This window comes from Cottoperca gobio, chromosome 21 (genome assembly GCF_900634415.1).
Source record: "Cottoperca gobio chromosome 21, fCotGob3.1, whole genome shotgun sequence".
In the NCBI taxonomy this organism is placed as follows: domain Eukaryota; kingdom Metazoa; phylum Chordata; class Actinopteri; order Perciformes; family Bovichtidae; genus Cottoperca; species Cottoperca gobio.
The window spans coordinates 20,481,319-20,504,997 of record NC_041375.1 but is presented as its reverse complement, the minus strand read 5'-3'; the positions used below and the strand labels follow the sequence as shown (position 1 = coordinate 20,504,997).

Here is a 23,679-nt window from a genome sequence, read left to right as displayed (position 1 = left end):
TTGTGTTCAGGCTTTAAAAGGACAATTAAAAACTCAATCACTTGAGGTAGAACAGTGTTATTGCGTCGCACTCTATGGGTTGGGATATTGGCCACACCCCCAATCAGTGAGGTCACAGCAGGTGTTTTCAATTAGTGGTTAATTATTGAATACCTGTTTTAGTGCTACTGATTAGGTTTAGGCAAGAAGTACAACATGCTTGACATTTTAACCCATTACAACCACTTGAGCAGATTTCTCTAATATCTCATAGATGTTTATATATAAAATATCTCGTATTTTCCCACGTTTTTGTGTCGAACTGACTAATAGGAATAATGATTTTTGAAATGCAATGTAATCTCTCGCACCGTCAAGTGACGCCCACTAAAGAACTACAAAGAAAAAGTTGGAATCCTGAAATCCACAGATTTATTGCAGAGCGTACTCTTACATCTGTTTTTAAAGTATTTTGAACAAGCATGAATATATGCCAGAGGGGTCTGAGCATGACCTCATGCATGAGACGAGAGGTATGCACAGAGAAGTGGTAGCAACGGAAAGGCTAAATATAACCACATGCTTGGATTGAGTTCTGCTGCATTGTTATCTCGGGGAAGGTTTGTGTACTTGCTTTTTCTGCAGAGACTGAAATGTGCTTGCTGGCAGGCGAAACACTTCCACCTGATGAGCTACCTAGAAATGATGTGCAAATGCTAAATCTCTGGTTCAGGGGCCAAACTATGGAAACAGATTCCAACTCCTTAAGCGTGTATCCATGGAGAGTCTGTCTAACAGCAAAACCCGAAATGTTGCCTCATCGTAATAGTTTCTTAATCTTGCACAACTCCCAGTTGCAAGTTGACTCATAAATCAAGATGTGTAATGAGGTCACTTCTTTCTTTTTTTTTTACAGATGCATCTGAGGCAGAGGAGGAGACGCAACAAGAGAAACAGCCAACAGAAAAAAAGACGAAAAACACGAAAGCAGAGAAGAGGAAGAGTGTAACAGAGAAAACCGTTCAGGCCAAGAAGAAGAAAAGCAATGAACAGGTATTTAAATGTTTTGCCCTTCCTGTGTAAGCTGCCAAACTAGAAAACCGTTTTTCTTCCAACTCATTGTATTTAAATTGTCAGGATGTTATTATGTTAGATTGAATTGATATCAGGAAAATCTACCAAATTAAAAGCACAATATCTGCCTATACTGCCAGAAGTCATCCAGCGTTAAATAATCAAATGTGATGTACTGGACTCAGCTAATTAATTGGAAATAATTATCAATTAATTGTTTGAGTCCAGGCGTCACACATGTTTTGTTCCAGAGTCCTGCACAGGTCCAGTTTTACAAACCTTCAAAGCTCAGTTTCGGAATTGACCCATTACCCGCAGTTATCTCCGAGTCAAATCCAGACCCAAACCGTTAATATGAATCCTGTGACTCCGACCAGTGAATAAACACACATGCTGCTCACACACATGCTGCTCACACACATGCTGCTCACACACATGCTGCTCACACACACGATCACAAATCCAGCCGAGGGAAAAGGCTCTTTGACTGGCTGCGCTCGATGCTGGTGTCGGGGATCAGTGCCAGGCTTTCACAATAAAAAAATAAAAACCTGCAGGCTGATTATGTTTGATAATATAAGCTGATTTTAATGGTAGAAATACTGCACAATCATTTTTATTCCCCCAGAAAGAAACGAGATATTTCTGTTCTCAGCCGCTGTCCGCCCGCATGTAGTTAAACTTCACTTGTGCCCTTACAAGTGAGTTTATACAAATGTATTTTTTTACATGTTGCACAACCTTTTTGCGGGTACCCGCCCTCTGCTCTGCTCTCCATTGTGATAATTTGCCGCTTTTTGTGTTTTTATGTCATCTGTAAATAGAATACCTTTGACCTTTTGGACTGTTGGTCGGACAGAACGTTTGTAGACGTCCCCCTTGTGCTTTGGGAAAATTGGAAACAATAGACCAAACTATTAATCGAGAAAGTAATCATCAGATTAATTGCGAGTGGAAATAATAATGAATAGCATCCTGGTTATTGTAGATCTGTTGATGTAGTCATAACAAGGTATATTTCAATACATATACGGGTTAATATGTATCATTTACAAATAATTAACTAATGAATTGTGTGTGTTGTTTTCACAGAAAGAGTGTATTATTCCTAAGAAAGAGACGGAGGATGCAACTTCAACAAAACCCAAAAAAAGGAGGAAGGTGAGTGTGGTGACACCTGCTGTCGCAAAGAAAGACAACAAGTCACTGGGCTTCGTCTGTGAATATTACTGAACGTGACTTTATTCTGTTCGCCAGAAGAAGAAGACGATTACAGACGTCTTGTCCTCTTCGGAGCCCAAACCAGGCTGTCCGGCAGACCTGCAGACCCTGGCCACGCTGTACTTCTCAGACAAGCGCTCTGTGATCGAGCAGGAGGAGCTCAAGTTGCTGGGTGAGTCGGGGCGAGTCTCCTTTAACGTGGGAGTGCAGTCAATATCTGCTGATGTATCGATTCACTAAAGTCACCGTGTGTCCTCCCGCATCCTCCAGACTCCTGCTTCCTGTCCAGTAATGACTTGACGCACACCCTCTCCTCTTATCTGAAACAGGGTGAGCTGTGTTTCTAAGCTAAAATCATCAGTTCGCTGCTAACTTTTAAAAACATACACGTCACTTTCATCTCCTCTTTTCTTCCCCGTTAGTTTGTCCCAAGTGGTCGAAGATTCAAAAGCAGCACACGCAGAAGAGTTCTGTGGTTCTGCTCATCGTCTGTAGTTCTGCTCTCCGAGCCATCGAGCTCCTTAAGTAAGTGGGGACCAGAGATGTTTGTTGAATTTCTAATTTTACTACATTTACTTGATTTTGTGTTGTGTTCCAGGCAGATGACTACCTTCAAGGGTGAAGCCAAAGCAGTCAAACTTTTTGCAAAACATATCAAGGTACAAGAGGCGACAGTTCACTATGATGCTGTGCGGTTTGTGCACAGCGCCGAGTTTGATCAGAACAATGTTGCCTTCTGTGTTCTGTCTGTACAGATAGAGGAGCAAGTGAAGCTGCTCCAAAAGGGCGTCACCCACATCGGAGTGGGGACACCTGGCAGGCTCAGCGCTCTTATTGACAAAGGTAGGTGTGAATACGATAGTTCTAAAAATCCACAACAAGTAACGACCTCTAGCGCTTTGAAGTTATTCCGTTGGAAACTCTTGTTTTTTTTGTCCAGAGGGCTTGAGCTTGCAGGCGTTGAGATACGTGGTTCTGGACTGGAACTGGAGGGACCAGAAGCTCAGAAGGATGGTGGACTGTTCCTGAGGTGAGCTACTGCCCCCTGCTGGGCAGAAAAGATAATTAGCTTGTTATGACTAAACTCACTGCATGTTTTTTACAATGTAACGTGTTTTTCTTATTGTTGCTGCACTTGTTTAGTACTGTACTCGAGCAACGTTTTAAGGTACTTCTACTATATTTTGAAGTGTCGTTTTGGACATTTATTTGACGGCTTCAGTTGCTTTGCATTTTCACATTGTCAATACAAAATGTAAATAATAAATGATGACGTATTATTAAAGATGAAGTCAGCCAGCTGTATATACAGTAGCTGAAATGATCCCTTTACCAGCTGCAACATTAAATGCATCACTAATTTTAATCCTGTTTATGTAATACTTATTTTTTCTGAACTCCATTTTTGCATAATGAGTACTTTTACCTTGGTATGTTAAGTATATCTCGAGGCTAATACTTGTGCGTGTACTTACTTTTAGATTTGACTTGCACAACTTCTACTTCTACATATTCATTTATTCTTGATTTTTCGATGAGCGGTAGTTTTAATTATTTGTTTTTCATCAAAATTGTAGAAATATATAACATGTATAAACGTCTTAAAACATGTCTGTGGAGGCGGGAGTGTCTTTTTATTTATTAATACCTTTCTGTTCTATATCCTACCTACTATTTCAGGTGAAACTGGACTTCATGAAGCTGCTGGAGAGTGGAATCCTGACGGGTTGTAGAGAAGAGAAAGTCAAAATTGGACTGTTTTAACGGCACACTTTGCTGTGTGCTGATAGTCCGCGCGACGCCTTGATGTTCTAAAGCTGCACACTGATGTTCATCGCGACACGCCGAGGGGCCTCATCCTGTTTGTTCTCCCTTTTGTGTCTCTGTGAAATCTGTGCTGTGCTTTTTTATATTTTCAGAGGCCGTTGTCAAATGTGCGGTGTTTGTTCACTGTTGTTGTCCGACGCCTCCTCCCAGTGTTGAATAAACGGACTCTGAATGAAACCGGCATCCTTTTGTTTGTGTAGTCCGACCTTGGGAAGTCTCTCCTGCTCAGAATGTGAGCTCATGAGTCTGCCCACTAGGAAGTCCTATTTATCATAACATCCTTTTGATAAAGCGTTTTTAAAGCAGCACGAAGAGGGACCAGAATCAACAGTTATCTCCCGTAAAGATACAACATGCACGTCTGCGTCATTTTGATGTGAACGAAACCGGAACCTGTTTGTCTTTTAGAGGAAGGAAGCACAAAACACAAGCGCATAGAAGAATGGAAGAAACAGAAAACAGAAAGAGGTAGTTTAGTAAAGGATTGTAGTTAATAAGTAACAGGCCACAACGGTCTCCCCCGCCCTGCAAAGCCTGCTGGGAAAATCTCCTGACAGAGTGCTGTGTGTGTGTGTGTGTGTGTGTGTGTGTGTGTGTGTGTGTGTGTGTGTGTGTGTGTGTGTGTGTGTGTGTAGGGAGATATCGCTGAAATAAAGAACAGGAAGAGAAGACAGAGCAGCGCCTTCTCTGACACACTTTTTTGGATCTCCAGCTCTCTCAACTTCCTCTTTTCTGTCAGCAACCGAAGTTCCTCTCATGGGCAAAGGGAAGGGCAAGTCTGGGCCCTTGGCTCGGAGGCCAGACAACTCAGCCTTCAAACAGCAGAGGTTACCTGCCTGGTCTCCCATGCTAACGGCTAACACTGTGCTGCCTTTCTTCTACTTTATGGCTTTAATATGCATGCTGCTGGGAGTGTGGTTGCTTCTTACAGTGCAGAGCACACAGGAAGTAAAGGTGAGTGTTTCGGAACATTGCTTGCTTATTTAGTACTTTTTCCAATATGAGGAAGTACACAAAGTTATATATATATATATATATATATGTGTGTGTGTGAGAGGGATCGGGGAAGAAAGCGAAGGCCCTTGTGTGCAATAAAAAAAGAAAAAGAGGGAGTGACAGAAAGGAAAGATCCAAGGTTACGTTTTGAGTTTGGTAAACAGGAAGCGTTTGTTCACAATTCATTCTACTCTCCCGTCTTTTCAGATGGACTACACAGAGGCCGGGACGTGTGACAAATGTTTTGAAAAGCGTAAAAATGCGAGCAACGCCGCACAAACCTGCAGCTGCACGGTGGGGTTTAACATCAAGAAGGCTTTAAAGGTAACAATCTCAAAGACCTCATCTTTAGGTTAACTTACAAGCCTCTAGACACTCAAGTCATGCAAGTGTAGCTGAAAGCTCTGAAAAAAGCTTGTAAGAGGGCCTTGAGTTAAGATTACTATACGCTCAGGTTTTAACTTTCACCCACCATATCGAACATGCCCCAGTTAAATGGCTTTGATGTCTTGTCTGTACTGTAAATCTTAACGTTGGTCAAAGACAGAATTCAAACGTGTGCTGATGATGTGAATCCCGCTGCTCCAGGGAGACGTCTTTTTCTACTATGGCCTCCAGAACTTCCATCAGAACCTGCGCCGATACATGGACTCCAGAGATGATGCACAGATGGTTGGCAAGAAGAGAAATTTAAAGGTAGCTCCACAATATTTTGTATTAACGTATCACACACACACACACACACACACACACACTTTCTTTACTGTTAGTATTTTATGTTGACATTAAATACTGAATGCGCACCGATAGCTTGTTCATAAATCATGTTCATGTTCTTAGTACACCACTGCTCTGATGGTTATTTTATTAACCTTGTTTCCTGACTAGAACCCGAGTTCCTACTGCAAGCCGTTTAACATGGACCAAAAAGGACTCCCCATTGCCCCCTGCGGTGCTGTGGCCAACAGTATCTTCAATGGTGGGCACCACCCATAACACACACACCGTCAATCATCACACCCATCCTCCACTTTCTTTCTTTCTCCTCCCGCTGGCCTCTTACCTCTCGTCTGTTCTCCCAGACTCCTTCACTCTGCACTATCTCGGTTCCGGTGGTCCAGTCCAGGTCCCTCTGTTACGGAAAGGCATCACCTGGTACACGGACAAAAATGTCAAGTACCGCAACCCGACGACTGAAAACATGACACTGGTTCAAGTGTTCAACGGTAAACGAACCTTCGATCAAACGCAGAATCGGTAACACACGAGTGTCATTGTGTCTGATCTGTGATTACTGCGCAGGCACAGCGCGGCCTCTGTACTGGCAGAAGCCCGTATATGAGCTCGACCTCCTCGACTCGACCAACAACGGCTTCATCAACGACGACCTGATTGTGTGGATGAGAGAGGCGGCCTTCCCCAACTTCAAGAAGCTGTACGGGGTTTTATACCGAGCCAACAAGCCTTTTACCAACGGTCTGCCGGCAGGGAATTACAGCATCGACATATCCTACAGTATCCTTTCACTGCAGTCAGACGTGTGTTGTCTCATTGTGTGCATTAGTTTCCTTTTGTCTTATGTGCTGTTAAAGTTAAACACAAGCAGATGGACGGGGACTGTTTTAAGACTATAGCATGACATCAAACTTCTCTTTTGCAATCACCTATTTTCAGCCTTGACCTCTGGCTCCCCAGACTTCCCCGTGCAGTACTTCCAAGGCAGAAAGGAAGTGGTGTTGACCACGCTGACCTGGTTTGGTGGTCAGAACCATTTCCTGCCCGTCGCTTACCTCGTCACCAGCTGCCTGATCCTACTGATAGCCGTCGTCCTCACTGTGGCGTGGTACAAGTTTGGGAAGAATAGGAAGAGCATGGACGAATGAAGGGGTACGACGTGCGAAGCAGCTGAAAAGTAATAAATGACGTGCTGCTCGGTAGACGACGCAGCTCAAATGAAAACGTTGACGCGAGAAAACGAAGGTTAAAGAGAATGTTTTGAAAAAAAAACAAAGAATTGAATTTGACGTCTGTGAAAATTGCTTTCCATATCGGCTAAATGAAATGTTTTGGTGCTTTTAATTTGGTGACGGTGCTCTGAAGAACCCTCTGAAAGCTGGGTGTGTTCCTTTACGTGTTGATTGTACTTGCATTTTCTTTTTTTACGCACCATCTTGTTCATGCACTGTTAATATTTATATATTTTTTCATAATTAGTACATCAAGAATGGACTAAAGTCCAGTCACTGGGGCGTTATGATTCTTAAAGGGGACATGTGCTAATTTCCAGGTTCATACTTGTAATTTGAGTTTCTATGAGAACATGTTTACACGATTTAATGTTCAAGAACACATTTTCTTATACCGTCAGTCTGAATATGTCTTACTACTCTACCGCTCGTTTTAGGCGTGCCTGCACGTGACATAGGAAGGGGGAGCCAAATGTTGAATCCCGTGTTTGTGGGTTGGCAGGCACTCGAGATACTCCAACGTATGTTCACAAGCAATTCTGTGGATGTTTCTAATTACAGCACAATGTTAGTCAGTGTAAAAATGTAAATGTCTTTTTATAATGTAGAATAGCATAAGAGTCTACAGCCATGCTCGCAGCAGTGCTTTGAGCTAAGAGGTACATTTCCCCATGTAGACAAAGTGTAGCGTGTTAGCATAATTACATCAACCGTCTGTTATTGTAATAATAAAAACATTTCTTTTAAAAACTCTTTATTTCTCTATATACAATCAGTGAGAGCCACATAAACACAATCCCTCTGTGACCAGGGAGCACCGAGAACTGCATGTCCATCGTCTTGGTTATTGAGCATAATCAAGGCGTGATTGATTTGTGGCACAGCTGTGTGAACAACACCTTCACCCAGGTGAGGCTGCCGTTCTGTCAAGTTCCATTTTTCTCCATCTGCACTCCTGCCACAGAGCGTTTGGTCAGATTAGTACCACGGGAGAGGAATGCAGTCTAACTGGTGCTACAGACAACGACTGAACACATCGTATGACACAAACTACAAGCCGCATCATAAACCAGTCGGGGGAAACACGCGGGACTGAAATATCGAAAGAGCCTACCACACATACAAGGAAGGAACACTCAAATGCATTAAGGACAGATCAAACAGCCATTACAACACGACAATCACCATGATGCACAAATAAAATCTAAAAGTTCAAGACAAACACACAGATTAACCCATCGACCCCTTTTCTCTGCACCTTTTGTTGTTAGGACATCAACTAACTCGGCCCGTTTCCTACATTAAGACTGCGTTCTTGTTTATTTGGCTAAGTGTGCACTGTTGGCACGATTGTTAAAGTTGGTTGTGTTGAACTAACACTGCATAAAACACAGAAAAAGGCAACATTTGGTCTTTGTGAAGTTCACTGGATTGATCTTCCCGATCAGCCTTTTCACGTTTACACACACTACATCTCTGACGAGGGTAAAAACAAAAATAAAAACGTATCAGTAAGATGTCCTCAACAGTGCAACCACAATTCTTTGATGCGTAATCAGTGGAGGGCTATTTTTTTTTTTTTGTGTCTCCTCATCAGCAGGATGTAAAATAAATATCAGTAAATCATCTGAGAGTTTTAACAGACGTTTGCAATAATGGGATTATTAGAACTATACACAATTTAAGTCATGCTTTTTAAACAAAGTAAGACAAAAACGTACCGTGGAAAACTAGAGTCTTTGACCGAGGATCTGGGGTACTCAATGCAACATGCAGTTAGTTCAGTAAGAGAACCCTTTAGGTGTGATGAACGTACATCATCAGGTGCATTTCAGTTGGTTCAGTATGTAACAGAAGAATAATGGAAATCACAGTTTCACAGAATGCAAGAACTACTAAGGATCACAGAACGGGGACAAAGTCTTTATCAAATAGTAGTCAGCTTCATCCTCTTCATCCTCCATCCGTCCGTCCCTCCAAAAACACATTCATCTTTGTGGTTTCAGTGATAGGACTGTAATGGCACTACACAAGCAGATTGTGGCCATGCAGAAACATTTAGGCAATACAGACATCTCCAGATGAATCTAAACCTAAAAAGGTAGTGTTCATTCAAGACTCGAGGCCGGGCTCCAGGTTCACACCTCCTCTGTTACCAACCCTCCATCTTTGTCCGGTGGGTCGGCAGTGAGGGGGCAGATTAAGGCCATGTGCATCCAGACTCTTCAGCTCTTTCCCGTTGGCTTCTGAGTGCTACTCTGAGGCACCTGATAGGTCATATCCTCAGTGGGCGTGACCTGTCCGGTGGCGTTCTTTGGCGTATCGTAAGCCGACCTCCCCGAATGGCTGCCGTCTGTCTGTGTGAGCAGGGAGGTGGGCCCGGCACCCATGAAACTGCACACTGTGGAGGGCTGGGTCAAAGAGGAGCCCCCCGATGGGTGGCAACCCATATCCACCACGATGGGCGTGGCGTACTCCGACCCCGAGGCCGGTAAGGGTTCTGCATAGGCGTGGTACACGTCCGGTGAGATGGGAGCGTCGTAGAGGTCGGGGTCTGAGTATCCTGGGTCGGGCCCCTCGTCTGGTTTAAAGGTTGAGCGGGCACCCAGCGTTGTAACGCCACTCACCAGGGGCTGAGCGTATTCTGGAAAGAGATTTCATACTGGCTTTATTTAAGACGTGACAGTACACATGGTATAAAGATGTTTCATCTGTAGTCCATAATAATATAACAGTTTATAAATGACTACGCTGTCAGCAATGTGCCCAACATTCTCCAGGAGCCCAAAAAACCCCCCCCCCCCAGGATTTGATTCAGAAGGTACCTCGGGCCACTACTGCACTGCAGAGCTAGTCCCTGCATCACAGATACTATCCATTCTCAGGTTTCTCTTTTTAAATCACGCCATAACATATATACAGTAAACAATTAACTTAAAGCTAGAGTTTGAATGTTACGTCAAAGCGAGCGGTTTTAAGAGAAGCCTGTCTGTAAACATCAGTTACTCGCTGCATGTCTAAAAGGTACTCTGGAGATTTTACAAGCGAGTTCCCGTAAACACTGATGTGGACGATATACAATTTTAAAAGTAGAAAAACATTACTTTGTACGTGTTTTATGACGGAAATGCACTCAACGTAAATATTACTGGCGGGTACCACTTTAAGACGAGCCATGTCAAACAAATGAAAACAGCGGTGACGTTCCTTGTTTTCACGCAATTCTGTGTACAAACCGTTGGTGGCTGTAAAGTCCTATTAAAGAAAGAACTGCTGTAAAACAAAAAGGATGAGAAGAAGAAGAAGACCACAAGCTGGTGTGAAAAAAGCTGATTTCACAACATTTGAAATAAAAAAGGTTTTGAAATAAACTGGAGATACCCCGAGCACAGCAGTGCTGCTCTACTGGGACCAGCTGGGGGCCAAGTTCAGCACATACCAGGAGACACATTTCATTAAAAACAAGAAGCAAACGTAACTTGTGCACGTTTTCTCCTGGTGTGCACAGGAGGGACTCTGATTTATTTTGGTTTTGGTTATTCTTCCTGTGAGAATACACAGAATTTTAAATGCAACTGTTTTTAACAAAGCTCCACATGACGCCTTTAACAGCAGGTCAAACCGTCTCCGAGTTGAAGAGTATTTACCTGCAGGTTCAGCGTGCAGTCTGGGTACAGCCCCTCTCCCCGTCAGCCGGCCCACCTCACTGCTGCTGTACCGAACTGAATCCTCCGTCTCCACCATCTTGGAGGGCAACAGCTGCTTCATGCTTTTCCACCAGTCTGCAGCAGAAGCACAGAGAGTTACAACAACTCTCCCGAAACACGTACGGCCTTGTGCTGCAGACAGATTACATACCTGTGCGGTCCCAGTGAGGGAGATCATATGTTCCTTCGGAGCTCTTTTTCCTACAAAAGACAGAAAAACAAAGTCAATGGAGAAGACCCAGTTCGGTCGCAACAAGTTGGAACATGCATATCACCACGTAAAAATAAAAGACATTTATAAATGTGCCGTGCGTTGTTTTTGAAGTTGACTTGCAAGATATGTTAGTTTTTTTCTTTGCATAATAATGAGAATACATACCTGTTCCTCCAGTGCCAAGCACAAACCACAATCAAGATGAGAGCAGTTAGAACCATGACCAACACGGGCACGAGCACCGCTGCCAGCGCCACATCTGAGGGCAGAAATAAGACAAACATCTGATGACGAACGCGTCTCATCGGGAACAAACAAGCTTCTCTTTAAAAACTCAAATCTAAAATCCTACACACCTTTATTAGTGTGTGGGGGCATAGTGGTGTTTCTGATGTCTGGGGGGTGTGTTGTGGTTTGACCATAGTGAGGTGGGCGTTTTGTACCCGCAGGAGGTGGAGCATGCCGAGGGGGGGGTAACATCCTCGTTCTCGGTTCCTGCCTCCGCCTCGCTGTGACGGAAAAGAAAAACAAAATCTAATTTTAGAACAGAAAATGTATTTTAACTGGATACATCTCCAAAAACCGTCTCCACCTACCGGCGGGTATCTGGCAGCCGAGCAGTTCCAACTTGAGTGCGATTCTCTGGTGCCATAGGGTCGGATGTATCCTCACAAACCGGGCCTCAAGTGGAGGAATGAAGTTATTCCTCACCTCGTGCAGGTAGTTGATGTTGCCTTGGAAAACCTGCCATAAAGCGAGAACAAAACTCTTATTTGTGCCGGAGATTTAACCCCAGCTACAGCCCAGCGGTAGTAGTTCAGAGGAGAGAAACTTCAGCAGAGCAATTCTTGTGTCAGACTGTGCGAACAAATGCACTGTAAGCCATAAGCTGATTATTCTCCAACTTGGCAAGCTAATGACTACTTCCCTCCACACAATAAGAGCCTGTGAGAATCCCAGCAGAGAGCCGCTCGTAGACAGCAGCTCCATCCCAACAACCCAGCCACTAAATCCATATCCATTCATTATTAAAGCCCACGAGTCCCAGCTTGTCTACCACAGCACTTAATGCAAAGCACTGACGGCTACCATTTCCTGCCATAAACATCTCTTAGTCAATACCAGTTGCTATGGAAACAGTCCATGTGCCCCTGCAGCCTTCTAAAGTGACATTTTTATCCATTTGCACTAATTTGAAGGAAAAAACTAAAAGCCCATGATGCAATTGTTCAGCAAATAGGGTTCATTGATTTGCTGATTGCATTACCTTGTCTTGTGTAGAATTTGCTTCCTTGTAGATGTACCACTGCTGGCCGTCGCTACTGTACAGGACCCGGTATGCTGAAACGTAATACTGGTACTCTCTCAGGGTGGAGCCGGTGGTGGTGATACCTAGATGACAGACAGTAGGAACAAGAAGATGGTGTACAGTTCATTCCATGACTTGGAGTCTACAGCCACGCCAGCGGCTCTGTGAGGCTGCTCTCAGGCACGGTGCTAAACGCTAACGTCAGCATGCGAACATGCTGATGCAGGTGTAGCATGTTTAGCATGTTAGCATACTAACATGTGCTAATCAGCACTAAACACAGGAGCTGAGGCTGAAGGGTAAAAAAAGTATTGGACAAATGATCATTTTTGACCCGATCATGATGATGTGAAGAGTGTGTGTGCGTGTGTGTGTGTGCGTGCGTGCGTGCGTGCGTGCGTACCTGTGATCTTCTTCTCCCTCTTGAGATCGGCCTGCAGCCACTGCTGCTGATCGCTCTGAGAAGACGCCCAGGGCAGCCCCGCCGTTTTAAGCCGTGCCCCTGATGGTGCCCACACACTGTGCTGACCGATGATGTTGTTCCACTCCCACACAGACGAGGCCGACAACTGAGTGTCCGCGACACCACCAGACTCGAAACCCAGCGTCCCATAGCAGCCTGCAGTCAGAGAGAGGCCATCGTTTAGAACAATATAAAATGAGGCTTTAATATCAACATTTTAAATGTTTGAACATCATCCCTATGATTAAAGTAATTGTGAGCTCACCGTTGGTCTTGAAGGTGAAGAGGCTGTTGGACAAAGTTCCTCTGAGGAGAGAAGTTTGGATCAGTACCTTTAAGACTTTCAAAACACAGAACTGTCTGGATATAATAAGCAATTAAACCACAAATGTTTTGTTTTCTAAATCCAAATGTGTCTAGAAGATTCACGATTGGAATCTCTCTTACCCAGTGGAAGTGACATTGTTGGCCAGCGTGGCCTCGTAGTGAGGGATGCCTTTGCTGCTCACCACGCTGATCCTCCCTCCCACCGCGTTGGACGCCACACCTGCATGGACGGCTGCCACGCACACGGGAGAGGACTGCACACATGAAAGGAAAGACGAGAGGAGATGAAGAGCTGCTGGCCTCTCTTCTATTTCTGTTACAACAAACTGACAGTGACTAAAAGCCAATTCCCACCACATCTGATGGACTGTGAAGATTAGGAAAATGTGACCGATAACAGATTAAAAATGAGACCAAACAAAGGTCACGGTGTAATTTACTTTAGGGGTGGAAAGGGAGATCACCAAAAAGCTTAATGATCATATTGTGTTTTATGCGTTAATGTAGTTACAGTGGCTTGAATTCAAAGAGCTGGATTTGCCAAAACCAACATTCTTGTGGGATTATCTTCGGAGCGAGAACAATAACTCTGACAGGCAGATATATCAGCCGGTACCAGCTTATTACAGACATGCTGGTGTCGTGTGCATGTGGACCAATGCAGGATGGGAGACGACAAACTAGATCATTCAGAAACGGTATCCATCACAAAGTGTGTCTATAGTTCGATTTGTTTTATATGCATCTTGGTCACAGTTCTTTAAAAAAAAAAAAAGACCAATAAATGGGATCCTTATCAAGAAGTTTATGTTACTTAAATCAGCCAATAGATTGTAAACCACCACATGCATCAGTATCGGACTCATCTTCATTAACAGTTTAGTAGATTTCCAGAAGACGTAGCCATACGCAATATCTATTGATATCACCTATACAATGAATAATATGTTCATTGTTTTATCCACTATCACCCCCCCCCCCCCCAACCCTCAATCAACCACTTTGTTTTAAAACAATTGGAACATAAAGATTTCTTTTAAGGAGATAATGAAAACTGGAGTGGAGTATCTATGGTGGGAAACGCAGGAGAAGTTCCAGAGTGCCTTAAAAAAAAAAAAAAAAAAAAAAAAAAACAGATGCATTTGCAGGCAAATCAGCAGGAACAGACAGTACTGCCTTCCAGTGTGCTCAGGGAGAACACACTCTTAACCTTCAGACTGTGGCAGATAAAAGGCTGATGAGTCAGCGTGATGTCACTCCTCTGAGGAGAGGATACTGAGGGGCACTGACGCTAATGATTCACTGCTGGCCGCATTCCTGTCCAAACCTGCTGCCACATCCCTGAGAGATGGACTAACAAAAAACACACAATTCCACTCTGGTCACAAGCTCGCTCCCGTGAACAGCTGGTTGAGTGAGGTGGAATTTTATTACTGGAAAAGACCGACACTGGAATCCACAGCTGACAAGATGACACAGAGAGTGGCAAGCGCATGTATTCTCTCTCACACACACACACATACATACACACACACGTCAAATGCTGCCACAAGCAATCAGCACTTGCCCTGTGACTCTTAAACTTCCCAAAAACACACACCACATCCTAAAGAGCGCCATACCGAACCACTAACACAAAGCTTTGCTCCAAACCGCCGCACCCTGCCTCCAACAGAGGAAACCACACTAACACACATGAAACAACACACACGCAGATATATGATATGTGGAAATATATATCACACACACACACACACACACACACACACACACACACACACACACACACACACACACACACACACACACACACACACACACACACACACACACACACACACACACTGTAAGAAACTCCAGTTTCAAAAGAAGAGAAATTAAGTTGCGGGGTCTGGGCTGGGTGGGGCAGACGCCACAATCACCATAATATTACAGCATTGGGACACACTCACAGACTCACACACACACACACACACACACACTAAACCTAGGCATGCACTCGCAGAGGTTTTCTCCAGCTTCTCACTCACGCTGACTCACTCTCCAGCTTTTTGTCTCACACACTCAACACAAAGCTCTGCTCAGCGCCCTCTTGCAGCTGGACTGGATTAGAGGCTTATTATTTTCAGCCAAACTATTATCTCACCTCCCTTTCACCCGCTGACCCTGCCCCTCCTCTGTTCCTGTGGGGCACCTCACTCCCTGAAGCACACCCCAACGCTCCTCCCTGTCCTCCCATCAGCCAGCAGCAACACCCCTCCCTCCCTCCCTCCCTCCCTCCCTCTGACGATGAAGTCATCAGCCTGGCCGCCCATGACCTCACGCGCAGCAGGGGTGCTGTGAGGTCATCAGCCCAGGACTTGCATACCATGGAGCAGAGGCCCGTTTACACAAGGAAGAACAACAGGAATCAAACAGAAAGATGTGCAGACTTGCAGCAGATTAATAGATAGGAAAATAATGCAGCAAAGTCACGATCACGTGAGTAAGCACATGCCGACGGTCTTGGTGTCTCCTGTGGGGTAACAGTGAGCAGACAGCGGGAGACCACAGGGCACTATGATTCACCTGGAACTGTGACGCTGACGACACCACAGAAGGAAAAGCACACGCATGCTGTACGAGCTCACCTCTCTGTATCCGTTAGGTATAGTTCCGGAAATCTCCTCGGCAGATGTCAAGCAGCCCGCGGGACAGTATTTACTATGAGGAGAGGGAGACACGAGAGGGAATAAATATCGCACAGCTTGATCACATGAATATCCACACAAAGCAAAATGTTATTTACCTAAACTCTGCCTCGGGGAAATCAGTCCCTTTGTCCAGGCAGGTGATAAGATCTGCAAAAGGCAAACAGTGTTAGAACTGGTTTCTCTGCACGCTCTCCTGCTCATCCCTCATCCCTCCGCCATCAGCCCTCAGCCCTCCGCCATCAGCCCTCTCCTCTTTCCGTTTCCGTATTTTTAGGTATTTAAATGTAATGAACAGTCGTCAAAATTGGGCAGATTGTCCCACAGACATTTCATCTAAAATGTCAAATATTTGCAGGTTTAAAAAGGTTTTCAAATATATTTTCTGTCATTTTAAATTGAATATCTTTAAGTGTTGGACTGTTGGTCGGATGAAACTAGACCTTTGACGACAACACTTTGAGCCCTTGAGCAGATATTTCACATTTTTAAACATTTGATGGACAAAATAATTATTCAAAAAGTCGAACTATTAAATTGTCAAAGTTGTTACCTATGAATGTTCTGTCAATTTCAGCTCAACTCCCAACACATCACAAAAGTGTGTGTGTGTGTGTGTGTGTGTGTGTGTGTGTGTGTGTGTGTGTGTGTGTGTGTGTGTGTGTGTGTGTGTGTGTGTGTGTGTGTATTCTGAATGACATAAGTGTTTCAGTGATGATGAAGCACACCACATGTCCAACCGGATGATATGGGCTGCTGGGAACTCTACGTAAACCCTGCGGTGGAGGTTGGTCTCCACCACATTATCAAAAAAGCCACTTATCTGGGAAACCAACAAGTGAGTCAAACAGACAAATACACCCCCGCCCCCCCCCCACCCCAACCACCGCAAGTCACCATGGTGACTGATTGACTTGGCTGTGCAAACTGTCCTCCCACGTTCATCTAAACAATCAGCTTCACGACACGAGAAACGCACATCAGCACTCCGAATGGGGTGAAACTAGTCGGTCTACTTCACACACACACAGACACACAGACACACACCTTCTTGTGGCTTCAATCATGTGGTTATTTGAACATGCTCCATGTGACAAATCACAACAACTTTCTTATTAAAAGAGAAAATGCCATTTAGAATTAGTTTCTCGTGGACTACAACAGACCGATGCATCTATACCAACAATTATCAAGCTGCCTTGTGTTACGCTTGTATTGGTGACGAGAGACTTTTTGACTTGTTCTTTGATGGAATCTGACAGACCTGTTTCCCCCCCCACTGTGTTTTATTCATGCAAATGTCCTCTGAGGTCATTGATGTGCGAGAGAAGGCTGCGTTTGTCATCAGTACCATCAGATGATGTAATGCCACTTTTCATCAAGTTTTATACATTTAATGAGGCTGCAGAGGGATTTGTGCAAAATCTAAGTAAATGATGCAAGAAGTGCTAAAATGATTAGTCGATTGACAGATAATTAATCTCCAACAACTTTGATAATTGATTTTTTTCAAACCATTTAGAAGAAGAAGAAGAAGAAGAAGAAGAAGAAGAAGAAGAAGAAGAAGAAGAAGAAGAAGAAGAAGAAGAAGAAGAAGAAGAAGAAGAAGAAGAAGAAGAAGAAGAAGAAGAAGAAGAAGAAGAAGAAGAAGAAGAAGAAGAAGAAGAAGAAGAAGAAGAAGAAGACAAATTCTCTGGACTTCCAACATGTGAGGATTTGCTGCTTCTCTCTGGTCTTTATCAGAATCAGAAATCCTGTATTTGTCCCACAGCGGGGACATTTACAGCTAAAGGGACGGCACAGGTGAACAAGAAAAATAAGTCAGATAACATTAAATGAAATATGTTATCTGACACAAAATAAAAACCAACAACCATGGTAAAAAAATGTGTGTGGTGTGTGTGTGTGGTGTGGTGTGGTGTGTGTGGATCTCATTAACACACTTCTCCTGTAACAGATATCCCATTAGGCAAAGGTTAACGGCTTCTAACAGGCAGGAAGTCTTAATATAAAACCACAAAGTATTACTACTGTCCATTTCTCTCAATTACTCTCACTTCCTCTTGTTCCTGTCATTCCTCCTTCTCATCTGTCCCTCTCTGCTGTCGTCTACCAGTCAGACGCACAACAACAAAAAAGATTTCACCAGTTGCACTTGGAGACATTGAAGAATGTAAAACCCAGACGACTCGGACACGCTGACGGTTGAGTCGAGGGTACAAAAGCACGTCTGCTGGTGCCACCCCGTCTGTGTTCAATACCTTCTGTTCTCACATAAAAAAAAAAAAGGGGGGGGCGGGGAAAAGATCATTTGAGACGATGACCGATGCCCAACCGCATGATGACTCTGCACACTGCAGATATGCGGCTGATCAGAAACAACCATTGACAGCGGAGCCGCTCTTTATCTTCTTCTGCCAGTTTAAATACTCTTCAAATGGTGAGAACACACGACGTAAACGCTCCTCTCATTACGCCTCGAGCACTGTTATCGCAAAGCTGCAGACACAGTTCTCCATTCAACTCAAGTCATCTTTAACTGTTACTCACTCCCCCCCCTCCCGCCTCCCTTTTATGAGCTGCAGACCGACACTGCATAATTGGAAAAGTATATCATCTTCTTTGATCCAGTAGCCTAATATACTTTGGCCCTGACATGCATGAATAGCAACACTGGATGACGCACATTAACTAACTGAAAATACAAAAGCATTTTTAGAAAAAATATCATATTGTGTTTCCTGACATGTGAGTTAGGGATCCTCAGGGGGTGAAAACTGACAATGCAAAACCTACTTAAGCCCAACATGCATAAATCATTTTCAAACATTTGCCTAATCCAAGAGGGACCCGAGTCAGACCGCATCCGAATTTACCCAAGAATAATTATACACGATCCATAATGCAGTCAACCCGAACACAGACAGACAGAGAGACAGACAGTTTACATTCTCCGTCTCGCCTAAAGAAATAGATTTTTATTTTCCACCTCAGAGGGAATTTGTCTTTGGCTTCTCTCAAGTACACTAAAAAAGGTACATAAAAAGGTACCATTAAAGATATACACAAGAGTGCAAGGTGGCAGCACATAAGTTACATAAATAAGAAAAGATGTAGTTCTTCTGTGTTCAGTACCTGTGTGGCATATAAAATATGTTTTATACATGTTCCGGCCGACCATCGGGATCCTAAAATGGGCGGCCAGACGTTCCCTGTATTGCTGTGTTTAGTGACATGCTGCCCTGAACGGATTTGCTCTTGGTTTTTATGAGAGGTTGTGTTTTCACCTCAGGATACCTTAATACAGCTACACATGAGACCATAGGCCCAAAGTGCACTCATGTTACACGGTGCGCGCACATGTTAGAGACTGTCAAAACATGTGTAAATCGCCAATCTTCATAATTTCATGTTTCAACTTGAACCCAAAAACACCATCCTAGCACAGGATGGCCCCATCAGACGATCAACAGGTGACACACAGACAGGTGGAGTTACCTGGGTGTTCGGTGGTGGAGTAAGACAGGTAGAACCCACGTCCGGTGTGGTGGGTCCCACTCATGAACTGGACCGTGACCTGGTTGCTGGTGGACTCGATCAGCTCTTTGACCTTCAGGCTCAAACCGCAGTACTTCACTGTTCAACAGCACAGCATGAGACACAGGAGGAACAGGACAGAGAGTTATAAAAGGCTCACAGCAATAAATCCAACCAAACATTACATCATATGTACGGGCCATTCAGGATTAGACTTTGCATCGGGGTCCTGCATCATCCTGTGGAGGTCCATTTAGCAAACATGACCCACTCGCTGCATTATCCCGGCTACATAATAAACAAATGTATCATTTGACTCAAAAATATTGATTTAAAAATGATTGCATTCCCTCCTCCAGAGTCTTTGATCAGAACAGAGTCCAGAACAGTCAGTTATTCATCACAGCTATTCACAGATAACACACCGCAGAATGCCGTATTTGACCAATCAGAGTGGAGTCGAGAGAATGGTGGTGGAAGAATCCTTGTTTAGTGGCTGGTGTAACAAACAAGAGGAGGTATTCAAGACTGTTGTAAATTACATTTAAGCAGAATGTTGAGGTGAGATTTCCCCTTCAGAAATCAAATCAAACATTTCCCCCCCCAATCTATCTAAGGTGCCCTCTTTTTCACAGCATCATACAAATCAAGAAATGTCCAATTACATTCTTCATCCACATCTTACCAACTACTGTGGTTGTCAGTGCGCCCTGCGGCACTCTGGCACGGGACCAATTGTGACTGTAGACTTAATCTGTCACTGCGTTTACATGCACTGGAGTAACCTGGTAGTGTCGGTTATCTGCAGAAGCTTAATTTCTTAATCGTCGTGTAAACACACACTTTGGACAGAGAAAGTATCACGGGGAAAATGCAAAAGGGCTGAAAGCAAAGACAAAATATTCAGTTTCACTGTAAATAAGAAAAGAACATCCCGCTCTATGGCGTCTGAAAAGTATGCAAGCAACGGGCTTTTTGGCTGATGCTGGAAATTGAATTATTTTAATGAAACACTTCCTGGAAGTCTGCTTGCACATCTTAATGGCATTTTGTAAAAGATATTTTAAGCATCTCATTGGGCTGCACAGTCATATATCTTTAATCAAGTTTAAAATATTGCACCCTTGGTTCAAAAGCATGGTTGGGAACCAGCTGTGTGTAACGTAGGCTTCAAGGTAAATACGTTCTGACCGTGCACGTAAACAGACAGTAAAGAAGCTAATCCACTTCTGATGCAGTATGTTGGCTCCTTCATTTGTGACTATTGCTTAAATTGGGGGGTTTCTACCCTAAATCAGTGTAGTATCCGCTCACCGATCTCACTCCTCTCGGGTCCAATCCCGTTGTAGAGGCGGAGGTAGTTGACCCGGCAGTCGGCGTCTTCTATGTCCAGCTCGGCAAAGCGAAAGTGGACCCTGTTGCCACGAGGCACGCTGATCTCCCACTCACACACAGTGTTGTTCGGGTATGTCCCCGGGTAACCCAGAGAGGACAGAGTCCCACTGCTGGGGCCAAGTACACTGGGGCCACAGCCATCACCTGCAGGACAACACAAACACTGAGTATCAGGGGGGGGGGGGGGGGACTAGAGCTATTCTTGAATTGATCCCACTAACATGTCTGTCTGTTATATCTTTATCCTCCATTGTAGTAAATCCACAGTTCAAATTTAAAGCACAATTTCCTTCAGTTTGTTACTTTTGCTAAAACTAACAGCTGTTTTAAGAAATGACTTCTAACTATACATTTGTAGAACATTATAATATATTTATGTGTTCTAAGTTTCTTGCCTTTTTCCACTGAGACTACCATCTGTTGATGGATCTACCTAAGAGCACATATGCTTGTTCTAGTACATCATCTATGAATGTTACACGAGGAACGCTAGTTTCTTTTAGCACACACAGGCAGGGATTAGGCAGTGTAATAAATCATTACTTTGTTTTGTCTTTCACACAGGTTTGCAGATCGGTTTACATTTCTTTCTGCAGGTTAATACAACAAGTACAATGTAAATGGCTTTCCATCTGTTATATGTAAGGGATCCTCATGATTGTTTGCACTTTTTGTACGTCGCTTTGGACAAAAGCGTCAGCTAAATGAACTGTAATGTAAAAAATGTAAGTGATATCTGCGGCGACTGTAGCTGCAATAAGAGCGACTCTTATTATAAATTATAGGGTTGGTGGTTCAAGTCCTGCAGAGTTTGCAGAGTCCTTGAGCGAGATACAGAAAGAGATCAAAATATTAGTCGATCAGGACTTTTTTTGATAATCGATCGATCATTTAAGAAACAAAAAGGTAAAATACTCTCTGGTTGCAGCTTGTTAAATGTAAGGAAGTGTCACTTCACTTTGGCTTGTAATAACAACCTGAACATCTTTGACTAAACCAGACTGTAGGTCAAACAAAACAAGGCATTTGAAGACATCAGGATGTTTTATTGACCAAACAATTAATGGAGAAAATAGTTGCCGCCCTACTTTGACTGAAAGCCAAATGGATTCAATGTATTGTAATTAGGTTCAGCAGAGAAGTTGGCTTTAAAAGACAATAAATAAATAAAAAACAGTTGGCTGTAAGAAGTAGCTTTCTGATTGCATCCTGTCTTTGGCAGTTAAATATCACATACTTTGTGACTTCAGACTCTTTAAGGATAGTTTGCTTTTGTGTCCTCTGAGCTGTCAGAGACATTGTGTATGTTGATGCTGTGGAGAGACACTCAGTCACGCTTCATGGTGCTAAGTGGATGTTCTGTGGACCTGGGGTTATGCAAGAGCCTCTCAGTGGACACTATCCAGATGAACAGGACAAAAACAAAAAGCTGCAACTGTGACTCACAAATACTGAACAACTGCATGGCAGTTCAGATTACCTTCCAGAAGTTCATGCTCAAAAACTAAATCTGAATACAATTTAAATCCACAGTTGTATCATCAGACCTCACACACAATATCATGAGATACTTCCTCAGTTATAATTCATGTGAAATTTAAGAGTTATGACAAACTGTGTCCACGTGTTTACAGTCATACCCCCACTTCTACCCCACCCCCAATCTCGCACCACCTGAGTTTGGCTGTAGGCTCTAAAAATCTACTAAGTATTCCTATTTAGGAACATTGTGTAAAATAACCCTATGACAATCAAAACAGATTTAGCTTGCCGTGATTGTAGTAGTAACTTCACGGTATATTGGGTATAACTTCGGCTACCTGGACCGAGAAACAAGGCCACAAGCTCCCAAATGTGCTGTTGTCTCGGTACAGAGCTCTTAAAACCCAGACTCCATTAAAAAAACAAGCAATTTAAAAGGTAGCTAGCTTATTGGGAAACGCAAATATGTTTGAGACTGCGACTTTTAACTTTTAACAAGCCAGTTAAAGCCATATGTTAATTCAGCAAGCAACTGATCCACCAAGCAGCCGTTATTCCTTCACAATCTCCCTTTTTCCCAGAACCGGTTTGCCTGGTTTTACTACTCCCCGTCTTTCACCATGACGGGCGGAGGCAAGCAGCGTAAACCAAGCAGAACTCCACGTACACACGGCCATGTAAGGTAGCTTTTAAGTTTGTAGGAAAATAACAATGTACCGTAGCCTTTAAGCTCATCTCTAAAACACCTAGAAAAACGCCCGTGTTCACACTTTAGAAAGCAGCATGGCCGCATCATGTCGCCGCGGTGCTTTTACTCTCGGCTCCTCCAGTTGTCACCGCAGCTGTGTGGCACCAACCTTTCTGCGCTCGACAGCCTTCCGTGGTGAGAATGATGAGAATCGACAGGACGAGAACCCCGGCCCCTGTCGGTCCCCTGCCCACCATTACCGCTCTGCCCATAGCAGCCTGCAGTCTGAATGCATAATGCTCGCTTCTGGACCGGCTGCACGGCTTCAACCTGTACCGAGAAGGTGGGGGGGCAAATACAAAAACTAATCCTCGAGAGCGAGTCCGCGTGTGGTTTCCTCCCGACTTTTGCTTGTCTTTTTTTTTAACAATCCAGTGGTTAGCGACACTCTTCACTGTGGAGGTAACTGCTCTCCACACACACTCACACACACACAAACACACACGCACACATCCAAGCTGTGTGGAGCTACTTCCTCCACCGAGGCTCCTCCTTCTGATCTGGGATACCCGAGTCCCCCAAGTGGTCTGAATGATCCCACATCCACCAACACCCCTTAAAAGTCACTATTAGTCAGAGGTGGAAGAAGTATTGTGATCTTTACTTCAGTAAAAGTAGGCGAGTAATAACACACTGTGAAAAACTCCACTACAAGTAAAAGTCCTGCTTTCAAAACAAAGATTCAAAGGCTTTATTGTCATATGCGCAATAGCTGCAGGGTAGCAATGAAAATGTTAAATCCT

At 43.8% G+C, this 23,679-nt stretch overlaps 3 protein-coding genes and 1 long non-coding RNA gene across 10 annotated transcripts in view; 2 read left to right on the top strand and 2 right to left on the bottom strand.

Annotated features, from left to right (window-relative positions):
* Window positions 1-4,278, top strand: part of cmss1 (cms1 ribosomal small subunit homolog) — a 31,746-nt gene extending 27,468 nt beyond the window's left edge. Inside the window, exons 1-10 of one of the 3 annotated variants that reach the window (XM_029459694.1) lie at window positions 259-512; window positions 896-1,032; window positions 2,146-2,214; window positions 2,311-2,446; window positions 2,545-2,604; window positions 2,697-2,799; window positions 2,873-2,933; window positions 3,030-3,117; window positions 3,215-3,304; window positions 3,955-4,278. In XM_029459694.1, the coding sequence (XP_029315554.1) occupies window positions 470-512; window positions 896-1,032; window positions 2,146-2,214; window positions 2,311-2,446; window positions 2,545-2,604; window positions 2,697-2,799; window positions 2,873-2,933; window positions 3,030-3,117; window positions 3,215-3,303 (786 nt within the window). In that variant the 5' untranslated portion in view covers window positions 259-469 and the 3' untranslated portion in view covers window position 3,304; window positions 3,955-4,278. Of the gene's footprint in view, window positions 1-258; window positions 513-895; window positions 1,033-2,145; window positions 2,215-2,310; window positions 2,447-2,544; window positions 2,605-2,696; window positions 2,800-2,872; window positions 2,934-3,029; window positions 3,118-3,214; window positions 3,305-3,954 lie in introns of those variants that run through there. The other 2 variants (XM_029459692.1, XM_029459691.1) reach the window with 2 other exon arrangements.
* LOC115026744 (uncharacterized) lies at window positions 3,188-6,469 on the bottom strand. Of its 2 annotated transcripts, none has more exons than XR_003834318.1 (3): window positions 6,334-6,469; window positions 6,161-6,249; window positions 3,188-3,322 (listed from the first exon to the last, which is right to left on the bottom strand). It is a non-coding gene; the product is annotated as an uncharacterized LOC115026744 (long non-coding RNA). The 2 variants fall into 2 exon arrangements; XR_003834317.1 differs by having other exon boundaries at window positions 3,188-3,319.
* On the top strand, window positions 4,414-7,817 carry tmem30c (transmembrane protein 30C). 2 transcript variants are annotated; one of them, XM_029459690.1, is made up of 8 exons: window positions 4,414-4,569; window positions 4,737-5,055; window positions 5,305-5,421; window positions 5,686-5,793; window positions 5,986-6,076; window positions 6,180-6,323; window positions 6,400-6,612; window positions 6,793-7,817. In XM_029459690.1, the coding sequence occupies exons 2-8, from the start codon at window positions 4,858-4,860 to the stop codon at window positions 6,978-6,980; spliced, it is 1,059 nt and encodes a 352-aa protein (XP_029315550.1). In that variant the 5' UTR covers window positions 4,414-4,569; window positions 4,737-4,857; the 3' UTR covers window positions 6,981-7,817. The 2 variants fall into 2 exon arrangements, with proteins under 2 accessions (XP_029315550.1, XP_029315549.1); XM_029459689.1 differs by having other exon boundaries at window positions 4,414-5,055.
* dcbld2 (discoidin, CUB and LCCL domain containing 2) lies at window positions 7,802-23,458 on the bottom strand. 3 transcript variants are annotated; one of them, XM_029459687.1, is made up of 16 exons: window positions 23,046-23,458; window positions 20,626-20,850; window positions 19,273-19,410; window positions 15,873-15,924; window positions 15,715-15,787; window positions 13,205-13,338; window positions 13,023-13,063; window positions 12,698-12,913; window positions 12,253-12,377; window positions 11,582-11,729; window positions 11,342-11,494; window positions 11,151-11,244; window positions 10,923-10,972; window positions 10,712-10,846; window positions 10,301-10,337; window positions 9,511-9,708 (listed from the first exon to the last, which is right to left on the bottom strand). In XM_029459687.1, the coding sequence occupies exons 1-16, from the start codon at window positions 23,146-23,148 to the stop codon at window positions 9,651-9,653; spliced, it is 1,782 nt and encodes a 593-aa protein (XP_029315547.1). In that variant the 5' UTR covers window positions 23,149-23,458; the 3' UTR covers window positions 9,511-9,650. The 3 variants fall into 3 exon arrangements, with proteins under 3 accessions (XP_029315546.1, XP_029315545.1, XP_029315547.1); XM_029459686.1 differs by lacking the exon at window positions 10,301-10,337 and having other exon boundaries at window positions 7,802-9,708; window positions 22,906-23,458; XM_029459685.1 differs by lacking the exon at window positions 10,301-10,337 and having other exon boundaries at window positions 7,802-9,708.
* Window positions 23,459-23,679: the final 221 nt, after the last annotated feature.

Bases quoted from the DNA above. Each gene is read 5' to 3' on its own strand.
- dcbld2 (XM_029459685.1), bottom strand. From the start codon at position 23,148: ATGGGCAGAGCGGTAATGGTGGGCAGGGGACCGACAGGGGCCGGGGTT. The intron at 12,914-13,022 runs GTGAGCTCACAA...CTCTGACTGCAG, and splicing joins CTTCACCTTCAAGACCAACG to GCTGCTATGGGACGCTGGGT. The intron at 9,709-10,711 runs GTAAATACTCTT...ATCTCTTTCCAG, and splicing joins ACTGCACGCTGAACCTGCAG to AATACGCTCAGCCCCTGGTG.
- tmem30c (XM_029459690.1), top strand. From the start codon at position 4,858: ATGGGCAAAGGGAAGGGCAAGTCTGGGCCCTTGGCTCGGAGGCCAGAC. The intron at 5,422-5,685 runs GTAACAATCTCA...CCGCTGCTCCAG, and splicing joins ACATCAAGAAGGCTTTAAAG to GGAGACGTCTTTTTCTACTA. The intron at 5,794-5,985 runs GTAGCTCCACAA...TTTCCTGACTAG, and splicing joins GCAAGAAGAGAAATTTAAAG to AACCCGAGTTCCTACTGCAA.